Source organism: Apis cerana, linkage group LG15, assembly GCF_029169275.1.
Source record: "Apis cerana isolate GH-2021 linkage group LG15, AcerK_1.0, whole genome shotgun sequence".
NCBI classification, from domain to species: Eukaryota; Metazoa; Arthropoda; class Insecta; order Hymenoptera; family Apidae; genus Apis; species Apis cerana.
Window position 1 is genome coordinate 9,187,681 of NC_083866.1, and position 23,174 is coordinate 9,210,854.

The 23,174-nt window shown below is 34.1% G+C and overlaps 2 protein-coding genes across 4 annotated transcripts; both read left to right on the forward strand.

Annotated features, from left to right (window-relative positions):
- The first annotated feature begins 17,362 nt into the window (after window positions 1-17,362).
- LOC107997387 (protein phosphatase 1 regulatory subunit 21) lies at window positions 17,363-20,168 on the forward strand. Of its 3 annotated transcripts, none has more exons than XM_017055935.3 (5): window positions 17,363-17,768; window positions 17,944-18,789; window positions 18,871-19,017; window positions 19,095-19,328; window positions 19,397-20,168. In XM_017055935.3, the coding sequence occupies exons 1-5, from the start codon at window positions 17,649-17,651 to the stop codon at window positions 19,421-19,423; spliced, it is 1,374 nt and encodes a 457-aa protein (XP_016911424.1). In that variant the 5' UTR covers window positions 17,363-17,648; the 3' UTR covers window positions 19,424-20,168. The 3 variants fall into 3 exon arrangements, with proteins under 3 accessions (XP_016911424.1, XP_016911423.1, XP_061942112.1); XM_017055934.3 differs by having other exon boundaries at window positions 19,986-20,168; XM_062086128.1 differs by having other exon boundaries at window positions 19,095-20,168.
- Window positions 20,169-20,686: 518 nt separating this feature from the next.
- LOC107997399 (iron-sulfur cluster assembly 2 homolog, mitochondrial) lies at window positions 20,687-22,166 on the forward strand. Its single transcript, XM_017055960.3, has 3 exons — window positions 20,687-20,834; window positions 21,037-21,258; window positions 21,344-22,166. The coding sequence occupies exons 1-3, from the start codon at window positions 20,758-20,760 to the stop codon at window positions 21,516-21,518; spliced, it is 474 nt and encodes a 157-aa protein (XP_016911449.3). The 5' UTR covers window positions 20,687-20,757; the 3' UTR covers window positions 21,519-22,166.
- The last annotated feature ends 1,008 nt before the right edge of the window (window positions 22,167-23,174 follow it).

The following is a 23,174-nucleotide window of genomic DNA, read 5'->3' on the forward strand; positions in this document are numbered from 1 at the left end:
GAGACTCTCGACCGAGCACGATCGTTCGTACGTCGTATTCGGCCAACTTTCGACGCTCAGCTTTGCATACGTACGCGTGCAGCCAAGTTCGAGCAACTGGAAGATTGAAAAACCAAGTCTTCTTACGTAACTCGCCTCCAACCGACGTAACGTTTTCGAGAACGATGAAAACGGAAAGTCAGCAGTTTTTTCCCCTCTTTTCGTTAAAATCATCATTCCATCGAATGGTTCCATCGACGGGCGAGAAGAAGATTCGCGAGAAAGATGACGGAGTTTCTTCCTTTCTTTTTTTTCCCCCGCGGTATAGTTCGGTTTATCCCCTATAAATTTCAACCAACGCGTTGTCCGCAAACCGATATAAAAGGGAGGAGAAGATCCGCCGCGTTCGTATTGGCCAATGAAAGAGCGAGCATCCGAATGAAAGAGGAACAATTTTCCTCCGAGTTGGAGGAAACTCTTTCTCGAGGAAGCATCGTGGTGGTAACTCGACGTTCGACCTTTGAGAACGTGGGTGCGGTTGCAATTTGTGTTCCGGCACGAGTTTACGTTTATTATAACGCCGGTTAACGCAGCGGGCGAACGACGGTTTGTTATTACAAGAGCGAAGCATGCCTGTTTATTCGATGAATCGACGGAGAGACAGAGGGAAGGTATGCTCCGTTGAAAAATTCATTAATGCGGTAAATTGAAAGGCGCCATTAGGTATCTCTCTCTCTCTCTCTCTCCTCACACAGCGAAATGTTCTATCCCGTGTCGATGTAATTTTTGGACGGATATCCAAGGGTATTAGAAATTTATTAGATTGTTTAATAACGAAGGAACGTCTCGTTACGAACGCAAGGAAAGATTGTCGATATTATATATATATATATGTATACGATATCTGAAACATTCTGATTCCAATTTCTCGTTCAATTCGCTAAAAATTAAAAACGATACATTCCGCTTGTTAAATACGAAACGAAAGATAAACGTTTTATTGGGTTCGCAACAACGTTCCATCTTAAAACGTCGAGTCGAAATTCGAATCGTTTCGTCACGAACGATGAACCGTTTAGGATAAAATAAATTTCGAGAGAACCAATCAATCAAACCAATCGTACGGTAATTATCGAAACAAAAATATCCGCCATCGTATAATTATCACTGATTTTTCGAAACTATCGTTAACGTTTTATTTCCCCTTTTAGTTTTTCTCGGGAGGGGGGGGGGTGAAATAAATAAACAGTTGTATAAATCTCCGTTGAACAGAGAGGGGGAGAAAATAAAAAGTTTTAACTGCGACGCTTAACAACAGACATTAATCGCGCCACGGAATTCCGAAACGAAAATCAACGATCCCTCCGTGGCGAAGTATCGCAAAACAAAAATGGTTGACAAAAATTCGTGACGCCGTTCACTTCGCCGATTATAAATAGCTGAGAGATCGCGATCAAAGGTTATTTAGAAGAACGATAAGGAAAAACTTGGCTTCCATTTATTTTCCGCGAAATTGAATTATCTCGTTTGCTTTCTTCCGATATGAATTTACAGGCTCTCCTTTGCAGGCCGGCCACGAGTCATTACACGAATAAAATCACCGTTATCTCTTTTTCTTCGCCCATACCTTAAATACTTCCTTTTATATCTTTCTTACCTGGAGATCCGAAAATTGATAAATGTTGGGAAAAAATGGTTATTCTCTCGAGGAGATTTTTTTTTTCCCAAAAAATATACGATTCCAAGGGGGATGGAACAACGTTGCAAATTTATCGTACGCAACGAATAATACGTACAATATAATATTTTATCGCGTATTTATCCAAGAAAAATGATAAACATGTTTTTCCAATTTATATCTTATACGAAGATGAATCTCGAACGAAAAAATTGTTTTTTTCTTCCCCCTTCTTGGAACCGATTTAATTCCTCCGTCTATTGTTCCCCCAATTTTTTTTTTGTGTGCAATGCATACCAGCTTTCTCTTCCAATTTTTGGTATTCTCTTTCTTCGAGCGGGCTGAATATAACGGTATAAGTATCAAGGGTGGAATGGACTAAGCCTGCTACGTATCGATATACGTATAACCGAAACCTCTCGCGCACGGGAAACCGGAGCCGAGGCTTAGCCGAGTCATCTTCCGTCACAGCCGTGTTATAGCTTCGCGACACTTTATGCACGTACACACACACACACACACACACGTACATATCGATGTATCGATACTCTTCTTTGAATATTCAATCATCAACTTTTTACATTATCGTCGATAATTTTGGAAATAACGAAACTTACGTATTTTCGACATTTCTGTTCTATAAATTATTTATCGAGTTATTCTTTTATACCACAATTCGTGTTCGTCGTTGAGATCGTCGTGAAAATTGTATATCTGCCTTTAAGTTCGTAATTTATCATTTCCTCCCTCTATCTTTGCTCGAAAAATCGATGTAACTTTTCAGCTTTGCGTTTCATAATCTAACCCAAAGGCTTTTTCATAAAAACTGTACTCGATCGGTTAAAGGCTTTGCTTTTGATCATTTTTGCTCTACTCTCTTGGAGTTGAGAAAAAAGGAAAAAAAAATAATTATCGTCTTCCGTTTATTATATATATATATATATTTTCTTTTTTTTTTTCTTTTGTTCGATTAAATTTAAATTTAAAGCAACGTCAAAGAGGAAAATTTATCATTTCGCGATGATATTAAAACGTGGGATTATTCTTGATACGAAATAATTTATTAATAAAGAAAATTCTTTTTATCCGCATTCGTTATGCAATTACGCTTTCGCTAGACACGATCGAGATAAATATCGTTCGCTCCCTGGACAAACAAAATTTGTCCAAGGGTGTTTTGTCCCTGAATTTTTCCCCTGAACGATTGTTGAACAATTTTTCGACTTATCATCTCCCCCAACGGGTTTTGTATTTCGACAATCCGCAATACGCTCTTTAGAACTTTGCACTAAATTTAACCACGAGTCCGCGAGTTTTTGAAATGAATAGCTCGTTGCATTGAATTTTAAAGTTCCAAAGGGTGAACCAACTTCTTTGCAAAATTTCTCGGTGAAATAGAAATCCTCAAACTTGATCGCGAGATACGTCCAAAGAATAACTCAAGGGTAAGACCTTTGTATCGTATACATACATCCAAAGTTTTTACTTTTATATATATATATATATAGAGTTTGATTACGATACATGGCGAGAAAGGGAAGAATATATAGGACACTTTTAACTTTTATATCTTTTCTTATCGTTATTCTTGTTTCTCCGTCCGTGGATAAAATTTGTAAACGAAACGAAAATATCTATCTATCCAAATCTTTTGAAAGAAAAAAAATTTCATCGTACGTGTGAATCATTCGTACAAATGTGAATAAAATTTCCCGACAAAACGTTCATTTACGTTCGAACGATAATTGTCGGGATCGTTTACCTAATTTTCCTAGCGAGTACGACGAATAATTGTACCGTGTGGACGAGCAACGTTTCATAATCGTCTCTTCGTCCGATATAATTGCGCATTTCCGCTGTAAATGTACGCGTAGACTACGGATCGTACAACGCTTCGGCCGAAACGGTTATAGATAAAAAAAAGAAAAGAAGAAGAAACGAAGAAACGCGTTGGAAATCTCGAACGAAATCTCGATATACGCGATACACGTCGAAGGGATTTCGCGATCGTTGGACGATAAATAAACGGAGCCTGCTCTCTCCTTGGATAGTTCGGTTTGATTCGCGAGTAACGAATAGGGCGGATAACGAAGGGGGAGGGGTAAAAAAAGGGGGGGGGAAAAAAGGAAAGTAAGATAGAGGAGAGGAGAAAGGGGACGAGGCTGTTCCCGCGCGGAAGCTGAATGCCGCGCGAGCACATGCCTCCCGTGGGATAATCGAGAGAGGGCATGATGGACGATGCGTTCTTTCTCTTTCCCAGCGGAGATAAAACGAAACGACGCGACGACGGGACAGATGAGCTGAGTTGCCGCTCTAAAAGTTTTTCAGTGCGTAATACGCGGCCGGAAAAAGCGCGGGGAGAGGGGAGGGGTGGTGGAAAACGGAAAGGCGGCCGCATTGTGGCGCATATAGGGTGAGCCACGGAACTGGGACAACTCGTATTTGTGCCACTGTTCGGTCCGGAGGGAAGCGCCGAGCTCCCTGGTCGAAAGGAAGGAAACGTTTCTCGTTTCTATCCCTATATATCCGATAGTTACGAATACCTTGTATCTTTTTATTTCCATTCGCTTATATCTTTTTTCTTTTTTTTTTTTCGATCGATGCGCCACTTCGACTCCTCCTTTTAGCAAAAATTTTTCAAATAAAACATTTCCCCGACGTTACAATTAGGGGTAAATGAACGAATGGAGGTTTTTTCTTTTTTCTTCGATCGAAAGATATAATCGTGGAAACGCGTATATATAACTATAGGACGGATCGTTAGGACGGTCACGCGGGTAAAAGTGGGCGTGGTAATTAGGATGGAATTTGGTGGTATTTCCATGACTCACCCTGTATAAAATTGTATATACGGTTCGAAGCGTGGGTGTCGGCGCTGGTATAGTAATACCGATGTCGAGTACTACTCGTGACGGTGGTGGTGGTGGTGGGTGGTGACTCGAGAACGGCTCGGCATCGCAACATAAAATCGCCATTACCGCAGCTGTATGGCGAGTTATAGCGCTACGAACATCTTCCTACCTCTCCACGGTCCTGTAAATAAATACGTCGTTCCACCTTAAGGTACTTCAACCTCCGAACTTATATAGATTTCGGGACAGGAGAAGTGACAGACCAACCTTGGCAGTATTCCAATAAAAATCCACCAATGTCGAGCCACCTGACGTGAAAACGGATCGTGACGCGCGTACGTTCCGGTTACCGGAAAGTCCTATCTCTGTCAAACTTTCTTCCTCTCCGTCCAACTGATCCTCAAAAATTATCCCTCTTTTTTCCTTCTTCTTCTTTTTAATAAAAAAGAAAAAAAATCACCGAATTCGATTTTACGATAGAAGAGGGAGGAGAAGAAGAGGAAGAAGAAGAAGAAGAAGAAGAAGAAGAAGAGAAAAGCAATAATTTATTTTTTAACGCACTTGACGCTAACGCGTGGGGAGAAGAATGAGGATCGATATCAAAGATCCCAAAGGACCAACAAAATTTTCCAACAAATTTTCACGAAACGTTATACGAGTTACTATATGGTTAAATATAATTACGATGAATCATTCATCGTCATTCCCAATGGACATAGGGGCGCGAATATATTTTCTTGCCACGCGCATATATCTCTCCTTGTTACCAGTGTTTCTCAACCGATCCGTCGCGTTGAAAAATTGTTGAAAAATTTTCCGTCGAAAATTCAAGAAAAAGGAAAAAAAGAAGAAAAAGAACAACGACGAAGGAACAGGAAAGGAGAAAGATTGAGAGACGGGAGGGAAGGATAAAAGGGGGGATAAATTAGGAAATAGACGTGTATTATTACGTATTCCATCGATGAATACTTTTATTCAAATTATCAAACTTCCATTCCATGATTCGAGAGTAAGCGAATCTCGGGGAATAGGAAGAAATTGGCGCGGAAGAGAAACTTTTCGAAAGAGAGACAATCCCCCGCATTACGACTAAGAGATCGCTTTAATCAAGATTGCCGATGTACGAATTGATAAAATTCCGAACAACTGTTTGCGCTTCGTTCTCCATTCCTGTTTAACCGGTGGAAATAGCGGTCGTTTGATTCGGCGGTAAGATGGAGAGGATAAGAGGATAAGACCGATTCGACGGCGTCAACGGAAAACTTTGAGCTCGGGAGAAAGTATAGAAGAGGAGGAGAAAGAAGAAGAAGAAGAAGTTTAATTGCGCGGTTGTTCGTTATCAACGATTAATCAACGATATAGGGAGGAAGAGTAACAGGGAACACGGAATACCTGTTGCATAATCTGCATAACAACACTCTTCGATAAGCGAAATTCCCAGCGAAGCGTTTTCAATTTCTAAATTTTCAACTTTGGTTAAAATGTTAATCACGAATGTCACGCATTCTGTATATAAAGCGAAGCGAAGCCGCGAAAAAGCAATTATATACAGTTTGATTATGATTAAAACGGATAAATTAAAAACGGAGAGCGGTGTGGATATTGCGTTGCGCGTTAAATATTCGATTTGCGCGAGATATCTCTCTCTCTCCCTCTCTCTTTTTTTTTCCGGAATGAAAAATGAAAAATGAAAGAAAGAGAGAGCCGAGTTTATATTCTTGGACGATAAATTTCCTAGATTTCCTAGGATAGAACAAATCTTTAGACGTGTAAAGAGTTTGTCTCGAAATGAAAACGAAACGGAGGAACAAGGAGAAAGACGAAGGACTTATTCCTTTTTTTATTCTTTCGTTCCTTCTAGTTACAGCGATCTTTAATAATAGTCGAACGTTCGATAATGTCGGAGCGCTGTTCGAGACGGAGATAAGAAAATTCGAAACGTTGGTAGAATTAAATCCTACGTACGGATGACAAAAGTGTGAAGCGGAAAAGTGGTTGTAAAAAGAAAAGAGGGGAAACGCGGAGCTTACAGCTGTTTAGTCGTCTCATAAAAACGTCTCTCCAGTCTGAACGCTTACTGCATTGCTTTTTCCTTCTTCCTGTATCGCGCCGCGTCCACCTTCTTCCTGCGGAATACTTCCTGTTTCCAAGCAACACGTAACGTCCATTTGTCGAGACGATAACTCCACTCCCTCGCCCAATCCATCTAGAAATACCATATTTTTATTACCCGTTTTTCCTTTCGCACAAATTCCTCTCGATTTTCTATAATAACGACGCGTATGCGATCTAATCTCTTCCTCGCCGTCGCGTTTCACTTATCCACTATGTTTCCCACCACCGTTCGTGATCATCTACGATTTTCGAAATTATCTCGATGCATCGTGCGCTTACGAACGATACAAGAAAAACAAGAAAAAAAGTATGGAATAATTGGAAACAAAGCGTTGGAAAGCGTAGACAAAAAGCAAGCTGTAGAATCCTCGTCGATCGAACAGGTTTCGATACATTTTCCGCTTCTTGACATCTCGATCCAACGGGATAAATCTAACCGAGGCAGATAATTAGGGAAAAAGTAGCCAAACTTTTTCGTATCCCATCGGAATTCATTAGGCTTAACGTAAAGAAAGAAAAAAAGGAGGAGACGCGATTTCGAAGACTGTTCGTTCTCGTTGTTAACGCGTGAAAAAAGAAAATAAAAAAAGGATGAAAACATTCGGTATTAGGTAAAGTGGAAGAGATTGTCCAGAGCTTAGAAGCTTAATGGAGTTGTATTTGTCTTGTCGGTCGAAGCATCGACTCGATAATTGAAAAGTTTCTCGTTGATGCGAATGGATTTTTAATGGACGCGACATGTCGATCGAGATGATACGAGTTTCAAAAAATATTTCGATATCACGTTTCTTTCTTTTTTTCTCTTTCTAGCGCGCGAAATTATCGTCAACTCTATCTATACCGCAAACATCTAATGTTTCGTAACGCGATTATTCGAGTCGGTTCGTTAAACGACGAGAGATATTTTTATCCTCGCGACCAGCCAAGTGTTCCTCCGCTCGAAAAATCTTAGAGGCGTTTTCGGTCGAATATCGGAGACGGCAGTCGAAGAAGGCAGGATACGTCGCTGTTATTCCGCTGTAAAGTACGCGCGATTGACGCATAGTTGAAACCGCATACCGGCATCCGTGTTCGGGACGCGATATCAGAAATGTTTGCGAGCGAGCAATCCGACGTCGATCTGTAAATCTGTACGGGAAATAATCTTTTTAAAAATCGATACGTATTCTCGTAAGATATCCTATGCGTTTTCGACTTCCAAGAAATGTAAAAAAAAAGGAAAAAACATTGAAAACGTCGAACGACGAAAAAAATCGATTTTCGATTTCTCGTTCATTCGTTCGATAATGATAAAAGTAGATTATCACAAGATTCCATCCGATTAAAATCTCGTTCACCACACGATACGATGTATTAGTTTTAATTTCAATCGATTTCAAGATACGTAAGAAAGTTGAACGAGACGACGAACGATGGAAGAAAGGAAAGGAAAGAGGAGAGCGACGAACGTTTCACGGGTCGAGGGAGAGAGAAGCCATCTTCCCCACCGTTTTCCTTTCTTCTCCTCCGCTTCATCCTCGGTACACGGAGTTTGTAATTTTAATTATTTCATTAGTGGAAATCCTTGGAATATACAAAGGAGATACGGAATGGAAGGTGAATTGGTCCACGTCGCCGTACTAAATCGCCTCTATTTTTCTTCTTCGCGGAAACGTTCTTCCCTTCTTTGTCCTTACTTCTTACCGACCTTCGTTCCTTTATCTCCAGATTTGTCACCGTCCCTGCGACTTTACTCCATTTTCACATTGTCCTCCCCCTCCCCCGCCCTCCTTGATTCTATCTCCTCGACGCGTTACGTAACAATCGCGTTAAAACTTATCTTAACCGATCTCAACCGATAACCGATGAAAAAATTGATCGGTCGTTTTGAACGATCATCGATACGAGACGTAGATCGTAGGTTGTCGAAATACGAGGAGGAGGGGAACTGAGGAGGGGGAACATGTTCCAGGACGATAGTTATCGTAGCGGTAGAGGGAGATGCGCGGCTGTCGCGATATTAGACCGTAATAAACCAGCACGTAGATAATCAAATACACGACACGTAACAAGGGCCAAGCATCCACCACCACGTACAACGGGTCGCATTGGTAATTTAGGTACCATTGGTTTGGTCAATAGCCAATTCCTATTTGGCTCGGATCCAACGGGTCAAACAAACCGGTCATGCCAAGGATAAAGATCAAAGCTTAGAAATCCCTCGTGCTCAACCTTCGCTCGATCGTTCGGCTTATCATCTTTTATCGTCTTTTCTTCTTGCGTTGTACTTTCCCGCGCCTAGCTGTCGCGATCGATCGAGCGTAATTCTTTTCTTAAATCTTTTTTTTAAATTTTTTAAAATCGGTTTCATCGATTATTCGTTCAAGGATCAAGGATAAGGATACAATGTCGTCGAGATATTACAAAATTTGCTCGGATAAAGCTAATCTCGATCGTGTTTTCGATCGTTATCTATATTTATTATCTTTTAAAACAAAGAATCGAGTCGGACGATATCATCCAGTCCCGATTTCATTCGAGCATGAAGATCGAAGGAAAAATTATAAAAAATTAAACGATTCGTTCGGTGGATCGGAAATTGAACTTTTGTCGTGGGTAGGCATGACCGATCATGCAAGGGCGCAAATGTCGCTCGATGCTCTTCAGTATTCACCCATTCTCGGGCTAAGTAAAATTATTTTTCTCTTCGTCGAAATCTGATAAAACGCGTGAGCGTTTCGCGATCATTCGTGCGATCGAGCTACACTATTTTCGTATTTATTTTTACAAAAATTTATTATCAAATTACGTACCACGCGTATTTAAGAAAATTCTCGATTTTTCCTTTTAATTATACGTTATTACGTGTAACGAATATAAATCCTTTTTATCGCGTTTGAAAAATTTTCGTATCGTAAACGCGATCGTTGTTGTTCGAGTAGTTTCTTTTTTTATTAATCGTGGTCGAAAGAGAAAGGAAAAGATCTTCCGTTTTAATCTTTCCAAAGGAATCATTCGATATCAGAAGACGAAAAAAGTTAAGTGAAGGGTATTTCTTCGCTATTAGTAGATTAACCGCGCAGATTCCTCCTCCTAGTCATATTTCGTATTTCTCTTTTTCATTCTATTTTACCTTATTATATATATTCATCCCCGTGTTAATCGGTATACGGTAGATCTTTTAATTTTAGCAATCCAAGGACTTTGCGCCCTAGTTTTCGAACCTAGTTGGAGAATATATTCGCAAGAGTTATATACTTGGAATCGACCGTTCCTGCTCCCTCTCCTTTTCATCTTTGTTCTCTTCGTTTCCTGTCTCGTCTCTGGATTTCCAACAGTGGCGCAACATCCTCGACGGCAAATGGAAAATTTCATTCGCGTCTCCTCGCGTTCTTCGTTACACACAGGAGTTACGCGTTCGTTCGTTCGTTCGATTCGTCGAAACGAATATCGACGAATAGTTCGACAAAAGATTTTCCTTTCTGCGTCGATTATCCCCTTCAACCCCCTGCTATCAAACTTCCTCCACGCGTAATATATAAAAATATTTCGAGTTTAATCCGAGCGAAAGTTTTTGCTTCGCAAGAGGGGGGAGCAATCTTGGTTTATAGTTGGCGAGTCGCGTTTAATTATGCGTATGGATCTATAAGAGGGCTCGTAGGAGAGCGGAGTGGCTCGATCGGCGGCTCGAGTATACCCTCGAGTATACTCGTATCTAGCTTTATAACGCACGAGACAACGTCTCGGTAGTGAGTCAGCGGCCAGCTGTCTGTCCTTGCCTTATTAAAGCACACGTGCTATCGCTCGTAATCTCATAAATACGTGGAATAACGAGTACGTTGGCCGCGTGTATACGCGTCGAAGCAAAAAATATTATCAATTATCGCGCACGATACGCGGTCAAACGGTGGGTAAATATCCATGAATAACAATTTCGTCGCACGCTCGAATATCCGTTATATCCGTACGAGTGAATGAACGTACAGTCGATCGCAAAAATCTTCCCCTTCTTCCCTTCCCCAACTTTCATTTTTAACCGAAATTTATATATATATATACGGGTATATACACGGGTGCATGTCGAGCAAATTTGTCGGGATCGGAACCTTTTTCTTCCTTTCCTCTCTCTTTCTCTAAGTTTCGTAAGTTCCCAATCTTCGTTTTAAAATTCGTTTCTCGATTCTAGCATCTACAGTTACGATTAATTCTCATCGGTTCGCGTGGTTACAGATGTTGGGCATTTCCATCGGAAAAATTTATCCTTGTATTTATCTTTGTACGGAAGGATATAAAAAAATGATGGAAATTATTAGTAAGGAAGGTGCGCGTTTTAAATAGAACATGGGATTAATATCTCTCGTTCAATGAATATATGTATAAATTTTCGACACGTTGGGAGCTCTGGTAGATACTATTCATGAAATAAGTCCGTCTTTCGTAATGCGGCATAAATTTATGTTTGCATTGCAGAAAAATGTAAATTCACCTATTCGCTCTTCCATAGCTAAGATATGATTGAAATTCATTGAAAATCCCCCCGGTGAACGCAATTTTCTTCCAAGATAGTTTCTCACGGTGAGTGGAAAAGGGCGTTTGTTGCACACGGCATACGAAACGCGCGATACGTACAACAATGCGACCGATGGATTCCTAGAAATAATATTCGAGGCGCGAAATTATCTCCTTTTCCCTTCGATCGATTTCTAATACGAGGAGGTGGTGTTTCGCTTCGGAGAGATTTTCGAAAAGTTACGATGCGGAGTCGTGGTGGCCTATCGAGGAATCGATACGATCGAAATGCGTTTTAAAATGCAGGTATCGGGATCGGTGGTCAGGGGAGGAAGCGGGTTCCCTGATTTTGGCGGGAGATCGAGGAACTGGGCCGGGAAGCAATCTCGCGAGAGACGACAGGATCGCACGAGTCGTTAACGAATTTCGTTAACGACATTCGTGCGTTCGAGCGAAATGAGGTTGGATAGTTTAATCGAACCATCTCTCCCCGTGTTTTCCCTTCTCCCACGCCATCGCGGAGAAGAAAATTCGAACGAACCTTTCTTCTTTTTCCTTCTTTCCCTCTTTCCCTTCTTTCGTTAATTACGCGATTAATAATTACGTGTTATCCTCGTCTAATTTCCGACTTTCGTTTCGAACAAGATTGCTAGTATATTTTTCCTTCTGCAAATTTTAATTTCGATTCGATTGTAACGGTGAGTCGTGTCGCGTGTACGTAGTCGATTTGAACGAGAGATGAAAATCAGTGGGACAATACGAAAATGGAAATGAAAATTGATGGATGGAAGGATAGGAGATCTCTTCAAAGAGATCGACAAAGGTGACGATACCTCGTTTCATCGTCTTGATCCTCTGATGCTGCGTCTCCCGATCATCTCATTCTTCCTTCCGATATCTTAGTATTTTAATTACCCCTGGAATTAGAAATATTTTTTTTTCTTTTTTGTAAAAACGAACATGCCCGATATCGAACAGGGAAATAAAAAACATTTCCTCGATCATATAGTTGGAAAAGCAGGACTGGTCCCATGCCACGAATACCATCTATATTATTTGCCATGACTTAGGAACACGGTATCAAATCATAAACAAATATTCCGGTAACGAGAAGCAAACAGTGCGTTCGTGGGACAGTGGAGATGGTAGATGGTACGTAGTAATGGTAGGTAACCAAAAGAGATATAAAAGACAAAAAGAATGGAGGGAAGGGTATAACAAACGGATGAACAAACGGATAACGAAAATGAGCCGATATCGTCGAATTGAAATTATGATACGACGAATTGAAATTAACAACTACCAGGGATTTAGAAATATAGTTTATCAATACGTGTTAGCTACGCGTAAAATTCTGATAAAAAATCGGTAACATTCGTTTCAAGATTTATTATTACATATGTGTATATATATATATTATACATTATTAACGATAAAAATCGATGAGAAATACGTTACGTTATAAACGATGAATTTGCGGTGGCGAGAAAGAAACGATAGAGATAGTACGTATAGGCGAAAATACGGTACGGATCGCATACTCTCGCTTATTGTGTTTAGCTACACAGTATATGTATGCACGTACATTCTACGTGCACACATATCCTGTGCATATTTTCGGCAGTGCAGCATGATATTGACATACTACATACCACACGCGTAGCACACGCGCGATACACAAGCATATATGGTAAATACCACCTACCATACCATGAAATCGAGTATCAGATATGCGCATCGTAGAAAGATATCTACCTGTATGCGTTAGTCTCTATATATATATGTATACACACATAGAAGTACTACAAACTTCTATATCACATATTCTCCGGCAATGCTCGTATTATTTGTAATCTACACGCATATAAGCGCGCGCGCGCATATTCAATGCGATCTGAATTCATACGAGGTGGTTAATATTTTTCGAATATATTTTTCCTGCGATTTCGTAGAGTATCGTAATTACGTATCATCTCGTGGAAATAAGAAAAAAAGAAAAGAAGAGAGAACCTGCTCGTAAACGTAACGCGTACGTTCTGTAATGAAGTGAAGTTTTGCCAAGCATTTTCCTTCCATTCGTTTAATTTATTTACGAATTTTGAATCGTAGTCGAGATTTTTCTTGATCGATATTCGCTTCGACGGGAACGAAACGCGTTCGATATTCGATCCGATATATTCGCGCAATATATAGTCGCATTAGAAACTTGTTTTACCCATCTGTCGGAAACTATGGTATTTCTTGCGTCTCGAATCTACGTAGAAAGGAAAAAATTCTTACGTCTTAGAGAAAGAAAAGGAAGGAATTCGAAAGGATCGATTAATTTCGAAGAAAAATTGATTATCCTTTCTCAAAGAGAAACCTTTCAAATTAATCAAGCTAATCCTTCAATCGGATAATCATGATGTTTTATTAAAATAATTCTACCGTTTTGACGATCGTTTCTTTTTTCTTTTTTTTTTTGATATTTTTAAAAAGAACGAACCGCGTAGACAGATCCATTTTCGCAAAAGTGAAACAGATTTCGAAACGTGGATCGCCAATGTGGATTTGCAAATAAAAGGCTAGACTAATGACTTATACGCGCGTATAATATATGCGAATAGCGGTCTAGCGCGAGAAGGTGGCGGACGTCAGAAACAAGCTCGTGCTTGCGAAAATAATGGGGGCGGGAAACGAGCGAGTGCTCGAGAACAGTGGCGCAAGTACTCGAGAGATGCGGCCGACCGATTAGGGCGTAGACCGTTTCTCTTACGCCGCGTTCCAGCTGCTGGTGGTGGTGCCGGTGATCAACGCCGCGCTCGAACCGCTTCGGAGGGGAGGGGAGGGGGGAGCTAACGAAAGTTTATCAACTCGATACTCTTAGACTTGCCGTGGTAAAACGAGGTATAAAACAACGGAAAGGGAGGGAAAGGAAGATCGATCTGTTTTCGACTTCGGCAAACGGATCGAAAAACAGGCGGAACGATAAATAGTGGAAATCTGAATCTGGGCCTAGATCGAGATTGTACGTATTATGGTATGTACGTGCTAGCGAACTAAACGAATACAAGCGTAACTTTCAACTTTGATCACCCTTGTTGCACGAGAAGCAAAAGGTTATATGGGGGCTTTCAAAACGTTGCGATTGTTTCGCCAAAGTCTCGCCAACTAACCATCTGCTACTCTCATTTATTCCAATTCCCGTCGCATTATATAACGCGCGTTCAAACAGCTTTAAAATTCACCGGTTAATTCACAATACGTATACGACATCCCTCTGCTTTAATTTCATCGTTCATACGGTTGCGTATTTGTAATTTTTTTTCTTTCTTTTTCGCATCGTCGTTAACATTCTCGTTCGGTCTTCTTCCGAAAGTTTTTTATCTCTTTTGTTCCCGTCCCGATGAAACGAGATAACGAAAGCGAAAAACGAATCGAACAATCGCTTATGATTGATCGAAACGCGATCGAACGATCGATGATGAATCGTTGGTTGCGAGTTTCAACAACATCGAAGAACGTTTCGCGAGAGTAGAGGGAGAATGGGTGGGTCGGCATGGCTCGATCCGGAAGAACATTTACGTTAAAAAAAGGTGGCGGTAGTAAGTGACGGTACCGGGACCGAGACCGAGACCGAGCTCGTTAAATCTGGATGCTTTCATTTTCCCGTGCGGAAGGTAGGAAGTAGTAAGTTGGTCGGGCGACGAGATCCCCGAAGGTGGAAAAGAGGCGAGAGATCGAAAAGAGGCGTAACCTTCTGTCTCTTCTTACCTGAAGCCGTAGCCGACCTAGTTAATGCCGGTCGCGTCTACCATGGAGAGATTCGCTAAGAAAGAAGCTCCAACGAGCGTGACTAATGCGGGGTTATACGTATACGTTTCTCTGGATAGATAGAGAAAAAGCGAGTAAAAGGGAGCAGCTCCAGCTCCACGAGATTCCTCCCCTTGTATCCCACCGACGTAATACGACACGTTTCTTCGAAAGAAAAAGCCCTCTCGATTCTATTCCCCTTTCCGTTTCACCGCAAACCGTTCATCGAGGAATAACGCGCAACAACGCGGAGTCAGGTACACCCATCTCACTTTTCTCCATATTTCTCCATTCCGACCAACGACAATCCTTTCGCGCATCTCAACGTATGAAATATATATAAATGTACTCTTGCGTTTCGGTATCCATCCAATATCCATCATTTATTTCTCTGTTGTTAAAATTAATTATTTATTTTCCTTACTTTTATATACACGAGTTACATAGTCGAGTTCTTTTTGCTACGTATAATGTTAATATTACATGTAAATCAAACTTCATTTTCGAACAAAAATCTCCAAAATTGTAAATGCTTCTCTTGTAATTTTCTAAGAATTAATTCTCTAAAAATTAATTTTTATTCGTTAAAATAACATACAAAATAATATCTTAACGATTAATTAATCTTTTAACTTTTAAATTTTTATGAGTGAAATAAAAAAAAATTGTATATATATATATATATATACATATATATATATATATATATATATACATGTACTATACACGTATGCATGTATATAAAAATACGATATATAAAATTAAAAATTATTCCTTTTTCTTTTTTGTTGCGATGATTTTTATGTGTAAAAAATATATATATATATATGTACATGTATATATTCAAGAAGATATTCGACCTTCTCTGATATGACAGACGAGAATAAATAGATAATAAGAAAAGGATAGAAATATGATACAAATTAGAGAATCAGCGCCATCTTCAGAATATCTCGAATAAAACACGATACGCAAAAAGAGGAAATAATGGGAGAAGGATGAAAATAAAGATAAGGATAAAGAAGTGATCATCAATACCATCTTTCGATTACCAAAGATATCTTTTATAAATTACTCGAAAGATGGAGCTAATTCTTCGATTCTTACTCTCCTATCTTTGAAAAGATGTTTCTAGTATTCGAAAGATGGCGATAGCGGTTAATTAATTTCTATCTCTATCTTTCTCTTATTATTATTAGGCGCCCCTAATTTTTTATATACACAAGTACATAAAAAAACAAGTTAAATGCTTTTACTTAACTTGCTCCGTATAACAATATATACGTTCAAGAGACAAGATTTTCAAGACAGTTGATTTTTATATAATAAATTTATCTCATTTTTCTTTTAAACTTAAATTGATAAAAAATTTTAACAGATTATCTCTATTTCTATTTAATTGTTATATTTTGCAAATACGAAAAGTTGCCGAATTAAATCTCTCAATTATTACATATATAAAAAAATATATTACTATATATTTTCGAAGTCATCCCGTCTTCGAAGACCCGATTAAATGTGCACAAAAAACGATTAAAATTTGAAATATTCAATTCTGGCTTAATAATGATTAACCTTAATAATCTAAATAAGCTTAATAACAGTAGCATAATACACTAATATTCAATAAAAATTTTACATAATTACGTACTTCAACCGATGAAATGCTATCTGTCACCATGATATTCAATTATTGATTCTATTCCGTACCATTCATACGCATTGATTCATCTGGAACTAGATCTTAACAACTTTCTGATTGTCGAAGTTTCTTGTTTCAAATCTCCGCAAAAATAAAAATATAATATAATAACGTACATCAATTGTATACATAGAAATACAATATGTTTGAAGATTTTTCAAAGAGATGACGCTACCTGCTAAATACTAAAAAAAAAAAAAAAAAATTACAAAAAATACATTACAATCTCTTAACTTTAATATTTATTATTTGTTATTTTCATTTTACATCACTGTGTTCGTGTCATATGTTGATTCATATGTGATTATTTTGTTTTATATATTATGTTATATATTATGTTATATATTATATATTATATTTTCCCAAACTTTCTTGTATATTCTAATTTAAACGATAGATATTAGATTACATATAGATAGATTTAAAAACAACTGAAAATATTTCCAACAAATTTAATTCAATAATATTTTTATGTATCGTATAAATATTTTTTTATATATTTAAATATATAATAATAATAAATGTAATTTTGTAACAATTTCAATCCAACATTTTTCTTTCATGCTACGAAATAAAATAATAATATCAAGCGATAATTTTATTTTATCTTATAAAAATTAAACAAAGAGATATTTATCATGTGTTAAAAATATAGAAAACATACTAAAAATAATAAATATAAATGTAAAATTTGTATTATCAGTTGGTAAAATAATAAAATAATGGGTACAAAATTTCATACTTAAATTTCGATTAACGACTAACTTCTCTCTAGTAGAATATCTTAACAATTGACAGTCATCGAAAAATACATACAGAATCTGGTATAAAAGTGTATATTATTTGGGGGCGTTAAGTTCATTTATTTTTCATTTGTAAAATTTTTTTATCAAATAATTAATTTTATTTTTTTACAAATTCGTTAAAAATTTTCAATGTTTTCTGGTTGACATTGACATTTATATAAAAGTGCCAATATGTATATATTTCTTGTTAGAAAATATTATACTACAATAGATATTCTAACAATAAGTAATTTTTAATGATTACTATAGAAAGTTACAATAACAGATTGACGATCGAAAGAATGGAAAACGTTATGGAGAGTGTCAATGGACAACTGCAAATAAAATATCAAAAAATTGCTACAGAATACTCAAAAGTAAGAGAAATATTTCATATTTCAATATTATTTGTAATAAAATTTATTTTCTAAATAATAATTACCCTTACTATTAACTTCTATCTGCTTTAAAAATTTATTTCTTACTTTTGTTTTTTGTAATTAAATATTTGCATAAATTAAATATTTGTGACAAAATCTTATAATTTTTTAGATTCGTGCCCAAGCAAATGTGTTAAAAAAAGCTGTGATTGATGAGCAAGCACGTAATGCAGATATTCGAGAGCAACTAAAAGAGAAAGAAGTAGAACTTAGGAGAGCTGAACAAGAATTAGATAGTTTATCATTTCGAAATCAACAATTAACTAAACGTATAACTGTGTTGCAAGAAGAACTTGACAAAGCTCAAAATAAATCCAAGAAAGGGAAAAATAAATTGTTGGAAAATAATAGTCAAGTACTTGCATCGCCGAATCATATCTTAGATGAAGAATTCCAGAAAAAAATAGTTGAGAATGCTCAGTTATTATCACAAATTAGTGATAAAGATAGTGAAATTGAAACTTTAAATGAAAGAATACAACAATTAGAATCTAAATTAGATCATTGTGAAAAATCTAAAATTGAATTAGAATGTCAATATCAGAATATTGTAGATAAACTGGAAAGAGAAAGGAATGATTTACAAAAAAAATTAAGTGATAAACAAAAACAAGAAGAAAACGTTTCATGGTCTAGTAATGAAGGTAAACGGGATGGATACGAATCTGATAATAGGATAGGACATTCGAATCTTCCACAAATAGAACCATCTCCACTCTCATCGCCATCTGCATCGCGTAGATCATCAAAATCTATTAGTGAAGGCCGATCTCATAAAATACAAGAAGAGGGTAATAATTTTGATTTTTCAAAATCTTGTGAAGTATTAGAAAAAGAAATTAATCATTGGAGGGCACAATATCACATACTTAAAATAAAATATGATGAAATACAGAAAAAAGAATATACAAATAATATTGAACATGAATCTTTACAACTTGCAGAAATAAATCATATGGTAATATATATTTTAAATAATTTTTTTTTTTTTTTTTTTTCTTTAAGGTAATCTAATTATATTACATTATATTTTTCATAGATTGGGAGATTAACAGTACCATTTGCAATACCAGAAGAAATTGAGGCTCGAGAAGCAAAAATCCAAGATTATTTCCTACAAGAAATTGATAAATTAATAATGGAGAAACATATTTATCATGTAAAAAATTTAGCTATGGCTGCAACTGTAATTAAATATATTTACATAATTTTTTTTAAAAATTTATTATTTTTCTATTATATATTTAATTAGAATTTTTTTAGAACGAAGTTCTGCAAGTTCATTTGGATACAAGTGAATCAAAGAGAGAAAAATGCGAATCTGCGCTTACAGAGGCACTCTTAAATTCTAATATTTTACAGAAAGATAAAGAAATACAAGAAGGAAACTATAAAGCACAACTCAGTACTATGAGTGAACATCTTGCCAATATGAATGAAAAACTTATTTCGCAAACAGAAGAAATACAACAATTAAAATTTCAACTTGTAAATAAGGTAATGATTTATTTTAAATATAAGTACTATTATTTTAAATACTCAGTATATGGTTTAATAATTTTCAGAATAGTAAAAAAGGAAAACAAAAGTGATACAAAAGTCAGGTTATGAATTAACAATTATTGACATTCCAGCAGTAACATGCTTTAATCTGAACCATTAACAATTTTAATTTCGTGTATATATGAAATTTACACTTTTCAAATAATCATTATTTTTTATCATATATATTAACTAATATATTAAGGAATTTTTTAAATCAGATTCATTATTTTATTTATAATAAAAAAATAAAATTATTTACTATAATTTACGCTTATATTATAAAACATTTACAAAAATTATATATCATGTAAAATCATAATATACATTATCATTTATATGTATATATTCACGATCAATTTACTATTAATATACACATGAATTGGATAATTTTTTTGTTGAATACTTTAAATTAAAACTTTTCTTTGTATCTTAAATAATAAAATTAAAATCTTCTTTAATAATATAATATAATATAATAAATGAAATTATTAAATCAACTGAAAAAATTTATTTTTCTTTTTTTTAACAAAAAAAGTCTAAAATATTCCACTGCTGTATTACTGCCCTTCTCTTGCGTCCCTCCTTTTCCTTTAATTTTTTTTTTCACAGAAAATGTACTTCAACGTAGATATTTATGTTGCACATATGTTGTACTTATTTCGATGGGACGGCCGAATGGAAATATAGAAATGTTTATTCAAACATCGATGAAAATAAATCATCTATGTCCAAGAATTTACAACAAAAAATATACAACAATTTGTATCGAAATAAAAAAATATTTAAAGTTTATAGTTTTTTGTTTATTACATATTTTCTTACATTTTTTATATTATTTTATAATATTTACATTTATATTAGTAAAAGATAATTATATCGTATATTGAACAAATTAATATTTAAAAAATATTTTATAACACTCGAAATTACAAATTTAGCTTTATTCTGCGAAAATAAATTAATCATTGTATATATCTTTATTTATATTGATTACTAATTGATTCATCAAATTAGAAATTATAAAAATGTGTTATTTAATTTAATTAAAGAATTTGAATTGCATTATATTATAGTTTCATAAGATCAGTGTACATTGTTTTGAAAATATGTAAAATAATAATAGTTTATAAAAAATTAAAAAAATATTTATTAATCTTAATTCATATTATTTTTAAATAAAATATTTTACATATATTTTCTTTTTATATCATATTTAATTTATCACCAATAATTATTATTTATTTATTTAGTATGATATTTCACCATTTTAATCATATTAATGTTTGTTTTGTATTATTTATTATGTATATACATATATACGCGCGCATGCACACACACACACACACACACACGTTTTGACTATCATATATTCATTAAAAACATGGCGAAATTGAAACATGCGATTTGGGATGTTTCTTCTAATTTTGTTGCAAATCGATATTTTTCACGTTTATTAACGTAAGTAATAAATCTAGTCTAAGCTAAAATTTTTAATTTATCTATATTATACTTATTTAATTTTTTTTTTTTTAATATAAAACTATTTCAGTATAAAACATAAAATTAACCAAAATTTGATATTAAGTCTGAATATATTTTATATATTTCTTTGAAATATTTTTTTGCTTCTAAAAAACTATAGAATAATTTTTGTTTATAGTTCTCAGTGGTATAATACGTCTACAGTCTCGTTATTAAATAATACGTTAATAGATTCTACAGTGAAAGACAAAAACGATATCATCATTACAGATAGTTGTGTTAAACGTCTAAAGGAAATTACAGATGATAATGCTTATTTAAGAGTTACAGTAGAAGGTGGAGGCTGTTCTGGTTTTCAATATAAATTTGATTTAGATACGAATATAAATGAAAATGATAAGTAAGTATTAATATTAATTAAAATATTTATATAATTGTATAATTGATAAAAATTTAATATTAAATTTAACATTTTGTATTATAAGAGTGTTTCAAAAGGATGGTGCAAAAGTTGTTATAGATTCAACATCTTTGGAATATATTAAAGGATCAACAATAGAATTTCATACAGAACTGATACGTTCTGCATTTAGAATAACTAATAATCCTTTAGCTGAACAAGGTTGTAGTTGTGGTGCTAGTTTTTCTATTAAAATATAATTTCTATTTAAATTCTATAAAAAGACACAGAATTTATAAATAATAGTATATAAATTGGTTTTATAAACATTAATAAAATATTTAACTATTTATTAATTATTTTTGTGTATATACATATAATATATACATATATATATATATATATATGTATATATTAATATATATTGTTTTAATAAAATGATAAAATGATTAAAAATATTTTAAAATTTTTACCAAAGACTTAAAAAAATTATTAATTTAATTGATTATTTTATTTATTATATATTAAATATTAAAAAATATTTATTTCAAATGTTTTAATTTATTATTAAATGTAATACAATGAAATTTAAATTATTGATTATAAATGTAAATAAGTAATACCATGTATATTTAAATTCTATATGATATGATTATTATTTCATAAATAAAATCATGATAATTTCAAAAATTTCTTAATAATATTATTTATATGTATATATTAATATAAAAAATGAATTTAAAAAAAACTAATTATCTTACTGTTAAAAAATTATTATTATGAAATAATTTTTGCAAGACAATGCTTATGTTTTCTGCACAATATTTAGCCGATCGGAAAAATATGAAATTTTTAGTTATGGAATAATCATATTGTCGTAAAATAAAAATCTATATAAAAACTTCTAATTTTTTTTTTGTGTTATTATTGTATTATTCTTTATTGTATTATTGTTCTATTGTTCTTTATTATTGTAAATAATATTGGAAAAAAAAGATTATTCAAAATATAATAATCGAATCAGAAGTAGGGATGTGAGAAAAGAAAAGATAATTATTTTTTGAATTTTAAAGATTGAGGATATATTTCGAAAAATTCTATTATTGAAAAAGAAAACTAATAAAAAACGTCTGCGATTTCATCTGATATTATATCAGGCATAACAATATATATTATTGATTAACAAGTTTTATATTAATTATTAACAAAAAATTTATATTAAATAACAATAATAATAATAATAATAATAAAATAATATTTATGTAAATAATTTTATCTATTTTAAAGATATATAATATTTATATTGAATTATAAAATATTTTTTACAATAATGTTTTATAGATTTAAAATACTTAGTTACTAATTTTTTTAATATTCACACTCAATATTTTTCATTTGCTTTTAAATCTATGAAACATTTTTATAATTATAACTTGAAAAATACATAACTGATGCAATAATTTACAAAGCAATAATATAATATTATTCCCAAATATACTGAATCTATTGAACAACGTACACATAAAATAAAGAACCAATTTCAAGACTTGATAAATATATATATATATAATCATAAAAATAAATATACATACATATACATATACATATACATACATACATACATACATACATACATACATACATACACACATACATATATACGTACATATATCTATATATACTTATGTATGTATATATATGTATATATTAAATTGCAATTTTCTATATTATTATAAAATTATTTTAAATATACATATATATTTTCAATTATGATAATAATTTCAATTTAACTATATATCACTATATTTTGACCCTAATAAAAATGTTTTAATTTCTATGAAATTGACTTTCTTTTGTAGTTTATCATTTTATGTAAATAAATGACATGTAACATATATAATTACACAATAAATTAT

Excerpts from the sequence above, each read along its gene's own strand:
- LOC107997387 (XM_062086128.1), top strand. The coding sequence starts at position 17,649 with ATGATTACTATAGAAAGTTACAATAACAGATTGACGATCGAAAGAATG. Across the intron at positions 17,769-17,943 it reads TTGCTACAGAATACTCAAAA|ATTCGTGCCCAAGCAAATGT; the intron begins GTAAGAGAAATA and ends ATAATTTTTTAG. Across the intron at positions 18,790-18,870 it reads TTGCAGAAATAAATCATATG|ATTGGGAGATTAACAGTACC; the intron begins GTAATATATATT and ends TATTTTTCATAG.
- LOC107997399 (XM_017055960.3), top strand. The coding sequence starts at position 20,758 with ATGGCGAAATTGAAACATGCGATTTGGGATGTTTCTTCTAATTTTGTT. Across the intron at positions 20,835-21,036 it reads TATTTTTCACGTTTATTAAC|TTCTCAGTGGTATAATACGT; the intron begins GTAAGTAATAAA and ends TTTTGTTTATAG. Across the intron at positions 21,259-21,343 it reads AATATAAATGAAAATGATAA|AGTGTTTCAAAAGGATGGTG; the intron begins GTAAGTATTAAT and ends TTGTATTATAAG.